The 19,044-nt window shown below is 43.7% G+C and overlaps 1 protein-coding gene across 7 annotated transcripts in view; it reads left to right on the top strand.

The window, feature by feature from the left end:
- Positions 1 to 19,044, top strand: part of phactr4a (phosphatase and actin regulator 4a) — a 51,815-nt gene that overhangs the window by 30,634 nt on the left and 2,137 nt on the right. For 4 of the 7 annotated variants that reach the window (XM_058404424.1, XM_058404425.1, XM_058404422.1 and 1 more), the window contains 12 exons: positions 6,259 to 6,435; positions 8,303 to 8,383; positions 8,923 to 9,786; positions 10,376 to 10,837; positions 13,260 to 13,334; positions 14,352 to 14,826; positions 14,978 to 15,204; positions 15,994 to 16,150; positions 16,298 to 16,353; positions 16,753 to 16,814; positions 17,577 to 17,714; positions 18,922 to 18,998. In XM_058404424.1, the coding sequence (XP_058260407.1) occupies positions 6,259 to 6,435; positions 8,303 to 8,383; positions 8,923 to 9,786; positions 10,376 to 10,837; positions 13,260 to 13,334; positions 14,352 to 14,826; positions 14,978 to 15,204; positions 15,994 to 16,150; positions 16,298 to 16,353; positions 16,753 to 16,814; positions 17,577 to 17,714; positions 18,922 to 18,998 (2,851 nt within the window). The remainder of the gene's footprint in view (positions 1 to 6,258; positions 6,436 to 8,302; positions 8,384 to 8,922; positions 9,787 to 10,375; positions 10,838 to 13,259; positions 13,335 to 14,351; positions 14,827 to 14,977; positions 15,205 to 15,993; positions 16,151 to 16,297; positions 16,354 to 16,752; positions 16,815 to 17,576; positions 17,715 to 18,921; positions 18,999 to 19,044) is intronic. The other 3 variants (XM_058404427.1, XM_058404426.1, XM_058404429.1) reach the window with 3 other exon arrangements.

The following is a 19,044-nucleotide window of genomic DNA, read 5'->3' as shown; positions in this document are numbered from 1 at the left end:
TAAATACTGGAGAGCGTAGTGTGGAGTTTGTAGTAGTACATCATTTGGGACACAGGTCTAGAAAATCAGTCGAAATGAAATAGCCTTTATTTGTCACATATACATTACAGCACAGTGAAATTCTTTCTTCGCATATCCCATCCTTGGAGGTTGGGGTCAGAGCACAGGGTCAGCCATGATACAGGGCCCCTGGAGCAGAGAGGGTTAAGGACCTTGCTCAAGGGCCCAACAATGGCAACTTGGCGGTGCTGGGGCTTGAACCCCCGATCTTCCGGTCAACGACCCAGAGCCTTAACCACTTGAGATACCACCCCCCTAGTAGACAGTCCAGGAATCTTTGTGATGCTCATTTCGCTGTTCTACTATTTGAGACACTAATCCTAATCTTTATAGATTGATTTGGGACGCAACATTAATCTTATATACATGTTGTTATTTTGGCTTTAGCTGACAGGATAAAAAAAAAGGCTTTTACAAATGTAATAGTTCAGTTATTATTGTTATAGGTTTAAGTCACATTACATTAGTGTTATTTTGTAGTCATATATTTTCTATGAAAGCTCTGTCTCTTACACCTTTATATGCGTGAAAACATGAATGCTTATATCTAAAAGCCGGCTTTACAGTTACAGATGCAAACCTTCAGATCAGAGCCTGAGTGTATCACAAACTGGCATTTTCAAAACAGGAGCAAAAACCATTAATCTTAATTTAGTCCACACTGTTAGTTAGTACACTTTCTATAATAATTGTTATGAACAATAACACGGAAGAATCTTTGCAGCGTATCTGTTGTAATCGTCAGTGTCAGGTTTCTGGACTTTGGTCTGTTGAGCAGTGTTCCTTCAGAAGGTCAGTAGTAATTAGAATTGATTTGCACCTGATAAGCGATGTGTGTGCAACTAACATTCACAAGAGACGTACAGTATCTCACAAAAGCGAGTATAACCCTCTAATTTCAGCAAACATTTTAGTACATCTTCTCAAAGGACAATACTATAGAAATTAAACTTGGATATATTTTAGAGTAGTCAATGTGCAGCTTGGATAGCAGTATAGATTTACTGTCCTCTGAAAATAACTTAACATACAGCCATTATTGTCAAAATAGCTAGCAACAAAAGTGATAAGTGATAACAGCTTTAACCGTGCAAAGTCACAGGTCCTATTCATCATGTTCATGTTTTTGTCAGCTTGATAGGACCATACAAATTTGTGTATCTTATATTAGAGCATTTAAAATTTGGTGCATTGAGTACAATTCACTCATACTGACCACTGGATGATCAACATGGCACCCCATGGCAAAGAACTCTCAGAGGATTTGAGAATTAGAATTGTTACTCTCCACAAAGACGGGTTAAGCTACAAGAAGATCAGTAACACCCTAAACTTACAGTTACAGTACAGTGGCCAGGGTCATACAGAGGTTTTCAAGACAGGTTCTACTCGGAATAGGCCTTGCACGGGTCGATTAAAGAAGTTGAGTCCTCGTGCTGTGGGTCAGGTGCAGAAGCTGGATTTAAAAAACAGACGCATGAGTGCTGCCAGCATTGCTTTAGAGGTTGCAGAAGCAGGAGGTCAGCTTATCAGTGCTCATACCATACACCGCACACTGCAACAAGTTGGTTTGCATGGCCGTCATCCCAGAAGGAAGCTGGCTCACAAGAAAGCCTGCAAACAGTTTGCTGAAGACAACCTGTCCAAGAGCATGAATTACTGGAACCATGTGCTGTGGTCTGATGAGGCTAAGATAAACTTGTTTGGGTCAGATGGTGTCCAGCATGTGTGGACAGCTGTACGGAGTGCTTATTTGAGTCATCACTACTACAGCGAACTGCCACTCGCTGGCTGTTTCTGTGTCTCCCATTCCTGTCATGTGCGGAAAATCCCAGGAGCTCAGTTTCTGATATCCTCGACCTGGCCTGGTGGATCTCAGAGATCACATTTTCCTTATTCTAATGTTTGATGTGTGTTAACAGAAGCTCTGTATCCGTATGAGGTTATGCGTACATGATCAGCTGATTGGATGTTTGCGTAAATGTATAGGCATTCCTATTAAAGTGGCCATGGTAATACAGCATATATCACACACACGCCATGAAGGACAAGAGAAACCACTCGTTAAAGCTCTGCCTTCGTTCCGAAGCTGTGCAGCTCTCTCCTGTAGAAGTCCTGCACTGAACATTGTTATATTTTGTATTAGATTTAGCAGAATGAATACAGGAATATTATTTTCCTGCTTGATTTTTCTCCTTAATGTAGTCTTGGTCAAATCCCACCCTCCAGCCGGCTCTCTCCATCCGCCCCAGCGCTTACCAAAAAGCTACCTCACTGGGGTGGAGTAAGGAATCTTCCACACACACGAGCTCATGATGGTCTAGTGTCGCTGTGACTGATGGAGTAGAGACAGTGTGCCATATTCCTCTCACCCAGGGACAGTTTTGTCTTACGTCTCTGGACAGCAGAGTGCTGCAGGAATTCAGTCCTAAAACCCGGAAATGAGTTCACATTTTAGACTTCCATCGCTCTGATGTCAGGGCTTTTAGGTTAAATGCACTTTATATGTGACTTGGACAACTTACTTTCAGTCGTTAGCTCTGTTGTTTTTTATGTAGCTCCATGTTGCTTTTTATGTAGCTCTATGTTTTTATGTAACTTTGTTGCTTTATGTAGATCTATGTTGTTTTTTATGTAGCTCTATGTTTTTATGTAACTTTGTTGCTTTATGTAGCTCTGTTGCTCTATGTTGCTTTATGTAGCTCTGTGTTGCTTTATGTAGCTCTGTGTTGCTTTATGTAGCTCTGTGTTGCTTTATGTAGCTCTGTGTTGCTTTATGTAGCTCTGTGTTGCTTTATGTAGCTCTGTGTTGCTTTATGTAGCTCTGTGTTGCTTTTTGCAGCTTTATGTTGCTTTAGGTAGCTCTATGTTGCTTAATGTAGCTCTGTTGTTTTTATATAGCTCTGTGTTGCTTTATGTAGCTCTGTGTTGCTTTATGTAGCTCTGTGTTGCTTTATGTAGCTCTGTGTTGCTTTATGTAGCTCTGTGTTGCTTTATGTAGCTCTGTGTTGCTTTATGTAGCTCTGTGTTGCTTTATGTAGCTCTGTGTTGCTTTATGTAGCTCTGTGTTGCTTTATGTAGCTCTGTGTTGCTTTTTGCAGCTCTGTGTTGCTTTAGGTAGCTCTATGTTGCTTTAGGTAGCTCTATGTTGCTTTAGGTAGCTCTATGTTGCTTTAGGTAGCTCTATGTTGCTCTGTGTTGCTTTATGTAGCTCTGTGTTGCTTTTTGCAGCTCTATGTTGCTTTATGTAGCTCTATGTTGCTTTAGGTAGCTCTATGTTGCTTTAGGTAGCTCTATGTTGCTCTGTGTTGCTTTTTGCAGCTCTATGTTGCTTTATGTAGCTCTATGTTGCTTTAGGTAGCTCTATGTTGCTTTAGGTAGCTCTATGTTGCTTTAGGTAGCTCTGTTTTTATATAGCTCTGTGTTGCTTTATGTAGCTCTATGTTGCTTTATGTAGCTCTGTGTTGCTTTATGTAGCTCTATGTTGCTTTATGTAGCTCTATGTTGCTTTATGTAGCTCTGTTGTTTTATGTAGCTCTATGTTGCTTTATGTAGCTCTGTTGTTTTATGTAGCTTTGTTGCTTTCTGTAGCTTTATTTTGTTTATTATGTAGCTCTATGTTGCTTTATATTCATACTCCTCCACAAACAGCACAGTGGATCCTTATCCGAAAGATGTGTTTAAATCAACAGAAGCTCAGTACTGGTGATGTTGAAGTCATGTGACTGTGTGTGGTGTAGTGTGTTGACAGCATTTGTTAGCTATCTACTTCTTTGCAATTGTGTTTAGGCTTGAAAGTTGTGTTCATTTGTGAAGATGATCTTGAACAAAATGTGTAAGAGATTTTTGTTGCTCACAAAGTGTTTGTTTTCTGGAACAATCCAAAAGCCAGTGGAAACTCCTGTTAGCTTTTTGGCGAGGGATGGAGGGGTATGCTAACTTTCAGATTGGCTACAAAAATCCTGCAGCTCTGAAGAGAGAGCGCTTTACTTCCGCACCACTCCGGAGGCAAGGTCAAATGTATTCAAATCATAAACATGACAATGAAATAAATGGACAAGGCGCAATAAAAAAGTAGCTTTATGCCCAATTACAGCTGATCAGAATGAGCAGGAAAAGATTATAAAATAGTTTAGTATATTATTATACAGACAGGCTTGCTTTATCGCAAGTAATATTTTTACACTTTTTCCATTTAAGAAAAGTAAAAAGGAAAAAAGAATAAAAGAAAAAAGAAAGGAAGTAAAAAGTGGCTCCTTTCAACTTCACTTTCATTGGCTTCCTTACAAAACCATCTCTCTTACTCTGAACAAGAGAGAGTGAGTGAGTGGGTGAGTGTGTGTGTGGGTGAGAGAGAGAGAGAGAGAGAGCACGAACGAGAGAGAGAGTGAGTGGGTGTGTGGGTGAGAGAGAGAGAGGGAGTGTGGGTGAGAGAGAGAGAGCACGAACGAGAGAGAGAGTGAGAGAGTGAGTGAGTGGGTGAGTGTGTGTATGGGTGAGAGAGAGAGAGAGCACGAACGAGAGAGAGAGTGAGTGGGTGTGTGGGTGAGAGAGAGAGAGGGAGTGTGGGTGAGAGAGAGAGAGTGAGTGAGTGGGTGAGTGTGTGGGTGAGAGAGAGAGAGGGAATGTGGGTGAGAGAGAGAGAGAGCATGAATGAGAGAGTGAGTGAGTGGGTGAGTGTGTGGGTGAGAGAGAGAGAGGGAGTGTGGGTGAGAGAGAGAGAGCACGAACGAGAGAGACTGTGAGGGTGAGTGAGTGGGTGAGAGAGAGAGAGCACGAACGAGAGAGACTGTGAGGGTGAGTGAGTGGGTGAGAGAGAGAGAGGGAGTGTGGGTGAGAGAGAGAGCACGAACGAGAGAGACTGTGAGGGTGAGTGTGTGGGTGAGAGAGAGAGGGAGTGTGGGTGAGAGAGAGAGAGCACGAACGAGAGAGACTGTGAGGGTGAGTGAGTGGGTGAGAGAGAGAGAGAGAGGGAGTGTGGGTGAGAGAGAGAGAGCACGAACGAGAGAGACTGTGAGGGTGAGTGAGTGGGTGTGTGTGGGTGGGAGGGTGGTTGAGAGAGAGAGAGAGAGAGAGAGAGAGAGAGAGAGAGAGATTGTTATGACTGTAATGTGCTGCTGTTTTTATTTTGGCTTTGTTGCCAAAGTTGTAAGAGATACAGCTGACCTTTTCCCTCTCCTACACTCTTATAATTGTTGCTCTCTGAATCAGTGCTCTGATATTTGGACTGTGTGCTTTTTCCCAACACTTGGGGGCCACGTCTAGACGAAACTCAAGGGGAATAAAGTCTGAACTGGTCATAATAGTCATAAATACTTCACTTAGCCTGTTTCAGCCACGTGGAAGCTCGGCTTGGCGCGACCGAAAACGATCAGCATGGCCGTCAGCTTGGACATTGTGAACGTCCGTGGCATTGTAGCTTTTCGTCTTCTGCGGATTGTCCTAACCTGCTGCCTGACTGCAGAGCAGAGCAACAAAGTGTGTTCCTCGCAGCTTATCTTCCCCGGTCTGTGCTGCCAAACAGATAAAGCCGTGAATGTTTTCACTCACGAAACATGAACAGGGTTCAAATGAAGACGTTGAAACAATGTGGTGTTTATCAGGGCAACTTCACCATGTAGGAATTCAGAAAGTATCTCCTCTGGCTGCTGTTCTCACACACACACATACACACACACACACACACACACACACACACACAGCAGCAACACTAGCAAAGCCTCTTTTCCTTTTTTTTCTCCCCTCACTTTAACGACCTAATGTTTACACAATACATGTTGCGTACTATACGTCTGGTTATTATTTCCTAGCATCTCCTTCCAAAGCCGCAGGCGATACCGTCAGCAACGATGGTGAAAGTTAGTGGCTACGAAACTGCGCTACCAGAAACCTAATCAACTAGGCTTTAACATTGTTGAAGACATAATATAAAACATAGCCAGGGCAGGATGCTAGTTAAGTGCATTCACACACACAGCACACAGGGACATAACAATTTAAAGGTTTTCAGCTATGAGTTGCAGCTGTCCTGAAATCTGACTTATTTTTATTTACTTTAATCTGTTTAAACTCGAGGTGCTAGTTGTGGACAGTGGGTGGTGTCGGTGATGGATTATTTTACTCAAAACACACTCTTCCTCCCGAACCGTGTTACTTGACTTCTGATAACGTTCCCTCTCTCGCATTCCTCCTCTCTAGATGAAGACGTCGATGACCAGCAGCACAGCACGATAGGGAGCGACAACCCCAACTCTGGCAGACACACGCCTCCGTCCAAACAGAAGGGGAAGTTCTCCAACCTGGGTAAGATCTTCAAACCCTGGAAATGGAGAAAGAAGAAGGAAAGCAGCGAGAAGTTTAAGGAGACGTCCGAGGGTATGGTTTTCTAACAGTCTAAACTCTTCAGTTTCTCTTGCTTTCTAGCACTTAGTGGTTAGTGGCTTTAGTGGTTAGCAGAGCTGCCTCACACCTCAGGGGCTGGGGGATTGTTTACCTCCTGTGTCCCGTGTGTGTGTGTGTGTGTGTGTGTGTGCGTGCTCTTCAGGGGTTTCATCTGGTTACTTTGGTTTCCTCCCCAGTCCAAATACATGATTTGTAGGCTGACTGGAATCACTAAATTATCTTTGTGTGTGTGTGTGTCCATGGTGTCCCCCACCTTGTGCCCAGAGTCCCCTGGAATAGACTTCAGGCTCCATTTTATTTCTTTTTATTTCATTTTTATTTTAGTTTATTTTATATATATGATTTTTTGATTGATTGATTGATTGATTTTTGTAATATTAAAAGATTTTGTGTATAGATTTTTCTTTTTAATGTTCACTACTGGATTTTGTGTTTAAAATAATTGATTGAAACCATAATTAATGATATTATATCTGAAATTTTCAAACCATAACACCTCTAATTCTGTTCTATAATCATTTTCAGTCGTAAGCTTATGACACATTCATCAGGTTTTTAAAGGTTCTCCTGTTTAGAACCTACTGGAACATGGTTTCTGCTTCTCACGCAGATGACCTCACCGCTGTCCGGTTTGTCTCGGTGACGTTTCTATAGATTTAGTTACGGTGATTAAGATGAAAACGTTTAAATAGAAATGTTTGCCATTTCTATTCTGCTGCCCGTGCAGCTTGATAAAATGTACCTGACCTTTATATCTTCTGTTCATAATGTTGAAATGACTAAATGTCATTTCACCCTCTCTCGGTACACATCGTCATTATATCCTCACCGGCCACTTTAATAGGAACATTCGTGAGTAATTTCATCAGCCAGTCATGTCAGCAGATCTATAGATAGAAATCATGCAGATCATGAAATCATCCCGGTCAAGAGCTTCGACTAATGATCGCGTCAAACATCAAAAATCCGATCTCTGGGACTGAGTGACCTGCTTTGAGTATTTCATAAGCGTCTGATTTCCACACACAGCAGTGTATAGAGCCGGGGAGGGTCTGGAGAATGAAACACCTTGTTGATGAGAGAGATCACAGGAGAGGGATTAGATTGGTGTGAGCATCACGAGGGTGAAGCTGTGCCCCTGATGGCCTCAGACTCCTGTTCATGGCTGACAGGAGTGAGACCTGATGTGCTCGTCGACTGTCGTAGCTCATCGACTTTTCTGCTTTCCACTGTACACAAGATGCTTTTTGTTTTTGAATTTCTAAAGATTTCCTGTCAGCTCTAACCAATCTACTCATTCTCCTTTAATCTCTCATCAACAAGAGTTTCAGTCTGCAGATCCTCTGCTCACAGGGTTCACACCATTCTGTGTAAACTCTACAGACTCTACAGTATATAACCTCTCTTAGTGTACAACTTCTCCATCATATTCAGCATGTTCTCCGAGTTTGTATATAGATTAGAATTCCTCGTCTAGTGTTTCTTTGTATTTATATAGTCTCCTTGATGACGCTCAGCGTGTTTCTTCTTTTCTTATCTGATCTAAGTATCGTTGTTTCTTCTTCTTCTTCGGGAAATAGATTTTTCATTCCTCACATTACATCTTGCTGTGAAGAGAGGGACGTTGATACACACGAGATTACAGTCAGAGTGTTATCAGGGCATCATGTTGTGTATTCAATTTTTCTTCCACTGTACAAGCAACCAGGAAGAGAGAAGCAACAGAACAGTGTCTTTTCACATGTTTAAAAATGGCGTCCCCTCTTTCTCTCTCTCTCTATTTCTCTATCTCTCTTTTTCTCCTCTTTGTCTTATTCATCTGATTTTCTGTCTTTTTCAGTTCTGGAGAGGAAGATCTCGATGAGAAGACCCCGGCAGGAGCTGATAGAGAAAGGAGTACTAAAGGAAATCTCTGAGAATGGTACTGCAGCTTCACTGATCGTTGATTCCTTAATTGCGAAGCTTTGCTATAGATTCAAGATTCGACAGTTTCCTGTCTTGTCATATTGTACAGAAAGCAGTGGGTTGCACACCATAGTGAACTTCTGTACTCTGTGACTCCTCCAGCAATCTCTGACCTCATATGAACAGGGCATACAGAAGACACAAAATACATGAGGCACAAATGGTACAAGAAGTAAAGAGAGGGAAATGACAATCATACATTTGACAAAACAAAGCTCTAGAGATGCTGCATGCTCTTGTTTGTGAAGAGAAGGATGACTCGGGGGTGCCAATATTTATTGGGAGGTGCCCTCAGAATATCACAGTTTCCTAGGTTCCGCATTTTCTGCAAAATAATGAGATGCTGGATTCAACCGTGCAATTTCACTATAGAGACAGAATCTATGTTTTAGTTTAAGTATCCACTCATTGGAACTGTGTTTATTGTAGAATCTGCAGTAAATATCAGACAGTATTGTGTTTAATATCCACTCTATATGTTACTCTGTGTTGCAGAGAGTAATAACGTGAAAGCTCCCTCAGTAAACAACGGTCACACGCAGCCTGTAGCCGGGGAGCATGGGCCCAACGCTGGATCAGAGGTCAAGAACAGGTCACACGGCGAGGAGCGAAAGAGTTTGTTGGCACCAGAACCTGAGCGACGAAGCCGAATACCATCAGACGTGACCCGTAACCGGCAGCCTCTGGACGTGGACTCTCGTACGCGCATCCCGTCAGACTCCGATAAACGAGAGCGAGACGAGGCAAGGTACCGCGAAAGGAGGGACGACAACCGAGATCGCAGGGACGAGAGAGAGGAACGAGGGAGAAGGGACGACAAAGAGGACCGGGACAGGCGCGATAGGCGAGAGGAACGGGATTCCAGAACAGACTGGAGAGAAGATCGAGAGCGAAGGGACCGGAGAGAAGAAAAGAGAGACGGCAGAGTGGAAAAAGATGCGAGAGCGGACAGGGACCAAAAGAGGGATGACCGGGACGAAAGAGAAAGGAGAGAGGACAGGGAAAGACGAGAGCTAAAAGAACGTAGGGACGATCACAGTCGAATGGAAGAACCTCTTCGGCGTGACGACCGAGACAGGAGGCCTGAAAGTGAGAGGAGAGATGACCGAGAAAGGAAAGACGACAAGGATCGCGAACGGCACGAGGAACGAGACCGGAGAGAGGACATTCCGAGAAAAGATGTGAGGAAGCCTGAGATGCCAAAGCTGATCAGGCCTCAGTCTGAGATGGATATGAGGAGCAGTTTGCAGAGCAGCTCCTCTGATGTGGGCCAGAAAATCCGACCCGTCTCTGAAATTGACCAAAGGAGCACACTGCCGCGATACTCACACGCTCAGGATGACCCCAGGACACGCACAGGTGAAGCACCACACACAATACAGACTAGAATATATAAACACCATGATCGTGTGTGTGTGTGTGTGTGTGTGTTGTCAGATGCGTACATTTTTCAGATGAGAGCTTGTATGTCTGCTTTGTGCTTTGTCTTTTCATTGTGCTGCACATGTTGCTTTTTTTGCATCATGTTTTTGGATTTGGAAATGTCAACTGTGTAAAAATCAAACGTACGATTCGAAATGTACTGCTTAATCATCAATTTAGATATAATAGTTAAAACAAACAAACCACACTCGTTTCAGCTGTTGTCTCTAACTATGTAGCATTCACGGGGTTGCCAGATTGCATGTGATCCCCCACAATTATTATTATTATTATTATTATTGCTATAAATAATAATAATATTAATAATAATAATAATAATAATAATAAGGAGCTTTGCGATGAGAAGCAGGTGTGTCAGCATGTGCAGGCCGCAGTACATTTTGATGTTTATTTTCAAACCTAATGCACAGATAAAACAATTTTTGTTGCGTCACTAATTTGCCCTACCTGTCCATGTGTCTATCTGTGTACATGTTTGTGTGTTTGTGCATTAACTCTGTGCCAGGCTCTGTGGGTGTGCGCTTCACTCCTGCCCCCGAGTCAAAGGAGCCGCAGCCTCCACCAAAACAGGCCATACTTCCCCCCCCAAAATGGCTGATGTCCTCCACCGAATCTGGTCAGGCTTCATCCTCATCATCCTCCTCCTCCTCATTGTCATCATCATCCTCTTCCTCAGCTCCACCCATTGCTAAACCCCCTCCTCGCACTGTCTCACTGATGGTGGACGACCAGTCTCGTCAGGGTCCTTTACCCGTGGTTTCGATACGAAACCATGACAACCCACCTGCTACCCTGGATCATCCTGCCCCTCCTGCCCCAGCTGCTGCTCCCGCTCCCGCTCCTGTTCCTACTCCTACTCCTGCTCCTGCTGCACCTCTAACCACCTCTGATGCCCCAGTACCTACTAAAATGCCACCTGTTCCCCCTCCCAAACCCACCAACCGTAACAGTATATTACCACTGCAAGGTGAGCCATGTCTGCTTAATGCTTTATGCTTCACTTCCACAGGGATTGCTCAAAAACCATTGTAAAAGGCTGGAGCAATTACGATCTTAATGCTGTGTTCTTCTGAGAAACAAACACTGCGTTCAGGTCCTGGTGGATGATTCAGGAGTGCCATTGTGTTTACTAAATAAAAGTGTCTAGATAGTTTTGTTTACGTTGGCCAAATATCTCATTAATGTTTTTTAGAACTGACTTGCATGCAGTTTGTTAGAAGCTAAAATATATACACTAAAATGACTTTCTATTCTTATGTCCAAATGAATCTTTTTTTTTTTTTTCCCTCCCCATATGAAGTGAGTCCATCATGTCTGCTATTTCTGTCAGGACAAATACACACCCTCATTCCTTCCAGTCTTCTAAAACCTCCCACTCATTGTTGTGTGTGTTCAGTCCAGTGTGTATTCATCAGAATGAATTCTTACTCTTTAAACACACAACTGTGTAAGAGTGTAAGTGTTGTGATCTACAGTGGAGAGAATACAGTTTCTTGATTCATTAGGACATGTGATTGACTCTTCAGAACTGGAAATGTTTGCTCGAGGCACAGGATGCATATTTCTGCGAGGAATGTATTCGGCGGCACACATAGTTAACCATCTGCAGTGAGAACAATACAGGTGTGTGTGTAAGGGTGGGGCAGGTATGGTCTTGCCTTTGAGTCCTAGAACAAGATCCCTGTCTTCTCTGCAGAGTCTGATGCGTTTTATTAAAATATTTTGCCATGAACCGCCTCCGTTCACCAGAGGAGACCAGCACAATGTCCTTCATCTTCCCCTTATTAAGCTGAAGATGTTTGTTCAAGCTCTCAATGAGGCTGTTGTGTTCTTCCTTCTTTAACTAGCTGATAAACCTTCATAGATAGCATGTGTCTGAGTTATACCCGAAGTCAGAAGGTGAAAAGGAAAAGGAAGCAAAGGACAGTCCCTGTGTAGTGCTCACTCTTCACCGTCTGCTGAGGCATGTGCAGCTCCGTGTCTGGTAGTCAGTGATCCATGACACAAGGGCAGTATCACCCAGGTCACTGTGGGTCGTTTCGTGCCAGAAGCACTTGAGCAGTCAAAGAACATGACTCTCACAGAGTTCCCTGTGATCTGCAGGTGAGCATACACTCCACCCCCATGTGTGGTTGGTATGCAAACCATAAGGCTCTATTACCATGAGCACATGTGCCTGAGGCGACCAAAACGAGTCTTTGAAGGGACTTTGTCAGCTGGGATGTAAAAACTGCAAGTATATTTTCAGATCCCAAGGGTTTTTGTTCTCGGATACAGGAACCAAAGCAAAAAAAAGAAACTGCTCACCACAGACTCTCCTTCACTGACCAGGTGAGATGAGTCCAGCTGTGTGAGACCTAACAGTAAAGCCAGTTGAAAGGATTTTTGGGTAAAGAATGCAAAACACTAAGAAACTTGGCTTCTCTCCACAGTCAGAAACCAAAGCAACAAGAACCTTTTAACTGGCTGTTCACCAAACACAGGAACCAAAGCAACAAGAACCTTTCAACTGGCTGTTCACCAAAGACAGGAACCAAAGCAACAAGAACCTTTCAACTGGCTGTTCACCAAACACAGGAACTAAAGCAACAAGAACCTTTCAACTGGCTGTTCACCAAAGACAGGAACCAAAGCAACAAGAACCTTTCAACTGGCTGTTCACCAAACACAGGAACTAAAGCAACAAGAACCTTTCAACTGGCTGTTCACCAAACACAGGAACCAAAGCAACAAGAACCTTTTAACTGGCTGTTCACCAAAGACAGGAACCAAAGCAACAAGAACCTTTTAACTGGCTGTTCACCAAAGACAGGAACCAAAGCAACAAGAACCTTTCAACTGGCTGTTCACCAAAGACAGGAACCAAAGCAACAAGAACCTTTCAACTGGCTGTTCACCAAACACAGGAACTAAAGCAACAAGAACCTTTCAACTGGCTGTTCACCAAAGACAGGAACTAAAGCAACAAGAACCTTTCAACTGGCTGTTCACCATGGGTGTTCCTTCACATCTGACCAGGTGAAAAGAATGAAGTCTTACAGTGAACCTAGTTGAAAGGGTCTTGTTACTTTGGTTCCTGTACCCAAGAACAAGAACCCTTTCATCAGGCTATACTGTAAGACTTCACACAGCTGGATTCTTTTCACCTGGTCAGATGTGAAGGACTGTGTTTGGTGAGCAGTTGAGAGAGGGATCTGCTTATGATGGTCATTGTCATCGTGTGTAGTGGGACTGGGTTTGGTGAGAAGATTTCCTGGGAGATAGAGGAGATATCAAACTGGTTGAAAATACAAATATAATGTGAACCTTTGTGAAAAGCGTATTGCCTTTAAGAGTGAGTAGTGTGAGGCTCTGAATATAAATGAACTGCCTTGATGTATTTCCTGTAGCCACAACATTACCCAGGCATGCTAAAGCTCAGACTCCTCTGTACTGGACCAGCAGGAGACGGCAGAATGAACATGGTACCTACCCCTCTCTACCCCTGTCACCCCCAGCCTTATCTAGATGCCCCTGCTGTTGTGCCTCTTCATTCCATTTAATTAACACCTAAAAGTGCATTACTCCTCTCCAGACCCAGATCCTGCATGTAGTTTGTCTCTGTTCCAAAGCGCACAAGAAGTTCTGTTAAGTCTTGGTTTCCTCTCCAAATTCCTGCAGTTTTAAATAGGTACAAAAGGTAAGATCATTTGCATAAGATTTTAGCAGAAAGCCTGTACAGGAGAGGTTCCAGGAACTTCTTTTGCATTGGAATAAGACGTCAGACTGAACTAACACCCCATGATCATCACGTCTAAAAATGCACCCATAATTCCACTCATCACTACACTTGATGTATTTCTGTCTCGTTATTTGTGTGTCCGGCATGGTGTGATGCCAATCGCATGAAACCTAAAACTAGGTCGGAGCAAAAGATTGGCTTCTACTTTAATTCCATGTACTATAGTGTGACACTGACTAAAGTTTAAACCAGAATTAAACAAGCTTCATTTACTGCACAAATCATTGCTGAAGCATATGTCTTCTGCAGTTAAATACGTGTCCTAGGTACTAACATGTACGTTGTTAATTGTTTCGCTGTAATGTTTTAATAATATTTGTGATGTCCGCTGCAGGGCTGCAACAAGTGGTGATTATTTCTCTGTTCAGATTTCAACTTCATGGATTTATGAGCTACTAAATCAGTATCCTCCATGTACACGTTACAGTGTCGTTAATATTGATTTATTTCACTGCTTGGACAGTACTGTCCCAAAAATACCAAGGCACCATCATGAATCTTTCTGTAATAACAGATTGCCGTGTATAGTCTTTCACGTTCCAAGCAGGATCTTCATTTGAAATGCCTTCACAGGTCTGCTGCAGTGAAATGTTTTGTGTTGCAGCCCTAATGACATCAGCATCAAGTCGTATTTTCGTGCCTTCCTTTATAAAGTCTAATGTCGGAACTTTTATTTGGTTTCTATTTTCCTTCATCGCAGCTGAAGCACCCGGACCGCTGGTAGTCTCGAACCCAGTTCCTACAAAGCGCTCTCCTCCCGTTCCGCCTGCAAGGATGACGCCTGTCGCCAAACGCAACTCAGGGGACATCTCCTCCAATCCGGCCGAGCCTCCTGCCAGAAGTTCTTCCCCTAACCTTCCCCCTTCGCAGTCAGAGGATAGCAAACCCACCAGCTATACAGCTACAGCGGTGTCTCCTCCACCTACCCATATCCCTCCGTCTCCGCCTGGCATCGCTGTGGATCCTCCGAGCCCCACCACTGAGCCGCCGAGCCAGCCTCCATCCATACCTCTGCACATTCTGATCCAGCGCGCACTTGCCAGCCCCGGACCGGTCCACCCCAACCCTGATGGCAACCAGAGAGCTCACTCTCTGCTGTTCGAGACGCCACCGGAGATCGTAGTGGAGACTAGTGGACGTCATTCGCTTCCTGTCACCATCGAGCCGCTCAGACTGTGAGACATTTTTATTAACTTCATTCATAAACATGCATACATATACAAACCACGAGACAATAAACTGCTTCTGAAGCACACACACACACATTTTTTTAGTGCAGTATTTTATCCGTTACACATCTGAACACTTTTTTGCTCCTTCTCTCAGACCTGAGGATGATGATTTTGACATGGAGGAAGAGCTGCAAAAGCTGCACCCTCCTCCCCGGCAAACCATGCCACCGGAGCTGGAGGCCGGGAGCAGGCGGGGGTTAGTGGGAGACACCATGGTCATCTTCGAGGACTCGGACAGTGAGCAGGAGGAAGACACCGACTCCGATGGACCCATTCTCTACAGAGACGACGAAGAGGATGATGACGAGGAAGTGCCCATGAGTAGGACCCTCTAATTCCACTCTGTTATCTTTGAGTACATTGAATTCCATTCATGCGATGTATCATATGCAGGATTTATGATGAGTGAGATGTGGAGCAAGTTAAAATGCAGGGAATCTCACACTGCTACAGACCAAAACAACAGGAGCGTCTGAGCGAGTTGATCTCACTCCAGTTCTAAGCAAACTCTAGCTTGGTTTGATTGCAGTCTGAAAGTGAATCATTTCTGAATTGACTCTGAATCGACTCAAGTAAACCAGTCCATCTATGGCATCTATTTGGGCAAATTTTCTTTTGCTAAACCGAGTTCTGTTCCTTAAACTATGCCAAAGGACAGAGGTTTAGTACTTAAGCCTTAGTGTTTTGGATATTTGAATTATTCAACAAAAAGAAAAGATAAATTTAGGCATAGATTTTATATAGTAGTTCTTTAAATAATTAATTTATTGAGAGTCAGGTCTGAGTTCTCCAACCTTGGGTAATTGTTTTATTTTTTGTACATAAAGGTTTAGTCCTTTTTTCCAGTGTCATATTTCTGACCAGTGAATAAAGACGTTTTAGGAGGCCCTTTTATTTATTAATTTGCTTCGTATAAATATATGCAGTGCGAAAACGAACAGAATAATACAGGTCTAGATGATCGTAGTTAATGACCTGAATATCTGAGAAGCTGCACCATCAGTAAGTGAGGATCAGACTGAAGGCATTGAGTGGAACATAACAAAGCTATGAGACTTGCAACAAAGTTGGAAGATAATGTATTTATATATTTTTTCCTGTGTCTTCTAGCTGGTCTGGCTGGCAAGGTGAAACGGAAAGACACTCTGGCTCTAAAGCTGGAGAAACAGCAGGAAAAGGAGGAGAAGCAGGGGCAAGAGAACAGCTCCTGGAAGAACTGGGAGCAGTGGGAGGCGATGCGCAACAAGATCGGCACCACCCTCACACGGTATGTACACAGTGCGTGTGTCTGCACGTGTGTTTGCTTTTGTTTACAGTCTGTCACAGCCAATCAATAGCACTATTACATAATTGCAGCTAATTAAGCCTGAAGATGTGTTGACACATTGGTATCAATGATATGGTATCATTTTAGGAGACTGAGTCAGAGACCAACGCAACAAGAACTTGAGCAAAGAAACATTCTGCTAGGTCGGTATTACCAAGACGTTCAATACCACTCTCTCTCTTCAAACCCCCTCACACTCTTACTCCTAATTTCCTTAACCGAAACACTTTTTCTGCTCTGTCTCTCTTTGTATGCTTTGGCACACCTCCACTTTTCCAGCAGTGTTATTATCGTGCTCTGATTACTCTCTGTTTCCAAGATTCTTCTTAGTTTCTTTTGCATTGTATACCTGAGCTTCAGATGAATCTCAGCAGAGCTCTTTTGGTGTGTGTGTGTGTGTGTGTGTGTGTGTGTGTGTGTGTGTGTGTGTGTGTGTGTGTGTGTGTGTGTGCGTGCTCAAGAGTGAGAGCGATAGCAGGAGTGAGAAAGAGCACATGCATATGTTTTTCTCAACTAAACAATCTGTTTGCTTCTCGTTCTAGCCAAGAATGAGGCAGACAGACGAGCTGAGCGAAGCGAGATCAAACGCAGGCTTACAAGAAAGGTTGGACATCTCTCTCTCTCTCTGACTCTCTCACTGTCTCTCCCTCTCTCTCTCTCTCTGACTCTCTCACTGTCTCTCCCTCTCTCTCTCTCTGACTTTCTCATACTCACTCACTTTCTCTCTGACTCTTTTACTGAATCTCTCTCTGACTCTCACACTCACTCGCTCCCCCCCCACTTTGACACTCTCTCTCTCTCTGACTTTCTCTCTCACACTCACTCACTTTCTCTCTTTGACTCTTTTACTGAATCTCTCTCTCTCTGACTCTCACACTCACTCGCCCCCCCCCCCACTTTGACACTCTCTCTCTCTCTCTGACTTTCTCATACTCACTCATTTTCTCTCTGACTCTTACTGAATCTCTCTCTCTCTGACTCACACTCACTCGCCCCCCCCACTTTGACACACACTCTCTCTCTCTCTCTTTCTGACTTTCTGTCTCCCCCTCCCCCCCTCTCTCCCTTTGACTCTTTGCCTGGGTGACTCCCCCTCTCTCTCTCTCTCTCTCTGACTTTCTCTCTCACACTCACTCACTCTCTCTCTTTGACTCTTTGACTGAGTGACTCTCTCTCTCTCTCTCGCTCTCTCTCTGACTCTCTCGCTCCCTCTTTGACACTCTAGCTCTCTCACTCTCTACCCCTCTCTTTCTCCCTGTGTCTCTCTCTCTCTCTCTCACACTCACTCTGTCTCTCTCTCTCTGTCTCTCCTTTTATGCATGCTGCTAGAGGACAGTGTATTCATGTAAGTACTTTGTTCCTGCAGTTGTCTCAGAGGCCCACAGTAGCTGAGCTCCAGGCCAGAAAGATTCTACGTTTCCACGAGTATGTGGAGTCCACACATGCTGAAGACTACGACCGGCGTGCAGATAAACCCTGGACCAAACTCACTCCTGCTGATAAGGTGCACAAATGGCTCACATCATAATTCTGCACAGTTCAGGGGTTCTGCTCTAATCAGAGCCAGATTCAGGCTCATTTATCATCCGGTCTCACTCCTAGCTGTGCAGAGGCACAGTTCTTCATGTAGAATGTACTTCAGCAGGTTATTCTTGTGTGTGAGGAGGTGTGTAGCGTTAGACCTGCTTTTCTTTGTGTGTATGCTGACACTCCCGGTGGTTGGTGTACAATCAATTCATTTCAGCTTTATTTGTAAAGCGCTTTTAACAGAGGAAGCAGCTTTGCAGAAAGAATAAAAATGGCGAAATTTAAAATTCATTTTCTTTTCATCCCTAATGAGCAAGCCTGAGGCAACGGTACATGTGTGTTAACTGATTGTGGAGCTGAATTACACAGAAAGGTGAAGAGAGCTCAGAGATATAATGTGCAATAAAATCATATCAAAGACTGATTCGGCGAACACACACGGCTTCACACGGAGGAAGGTGTTTAAAGAGCACTGGAAGCGCTTCAGTGAGGGATGAGTGGATCATCAGTTGATTCTGTTTGCCCGATGCAGATTTAGTTCCTCTCTGCTAGACCCACTTACAGAGTGGCAGGAAAAAAAAGACATGCAGCAGCACCTCAGTGCTCAAGTACCCCAGTGCTTTTTACACCACAGGTGCATTTCAGACAGAAACTGGACACTCGTGTGGCATTTCCTCACCTTGTGTCCTGTGTCACCTGGAATAAACTCCAGGTTCTTATGTGGGATAAACAGTACAGAAGATGGATGGATGGATGGATGGACGAATGGATGGATGGACGAATTGATGGATGGATGAATTTATGGATGGATGAATTGATGGATGGATAAATTAATTGATTGATTTACATGTTTGTTGGCAGATTGTCAAAGCTAATTAGCTTCACTAGCTACTTATGCTACACACCTGAGGCAGCCCCGGTTTCCGCTACTTCCTTCCATGTACATTTTTCTACATACTGTCTGATTTTACTGGGATTTTTCTGTGCTTTAAACCAGTAAATGGTAACTAATCTGCAGCTAGGAGCTAATGGTGTGAGCGAGTGGATCTGAAAAAGTGTTGGACCTCATGACTTACACTAACGGCTCCACTGATCCATGAGCATGAATATTAAGCTTGAATATAGTTTGCGTGTCACATTGTTTATGCAGGATGTTTGTTTGTTTGTTTTTTTTTTTACCGCAGGCTGCCATCAGAAAGGAGCTGAATGAGTTTAAGAGTTCCGAGATGCAGGTCCATGAGGAGAGCAAGATGTACACCAGGTCAACAACCTACACCTACATTTACATTCAGTGCTCTCTGTAATAC

The sequence above is a fragment of the Hemibagrus wyckioides genome, linkage group LG12 (assembly GCF_019097595.1).
Source record: "Hemibagrus wyckioides isolate EC202008001 linkage group LG12, SWU_Hwy_1.0, whole genome shotgun sequence".
Lineage (NCBI taxonomy): Eukaryota > Metazoa > Chordata > Actinopteri > Siluriformes > Bagridae > Hemibagrus > Hemibagrus wyckioides.
The sequence above is the reverse complement of the archived record's forward strand: the minus strand, read 5'-3'. Positions and strand labels throughout refer to the sequence as shown.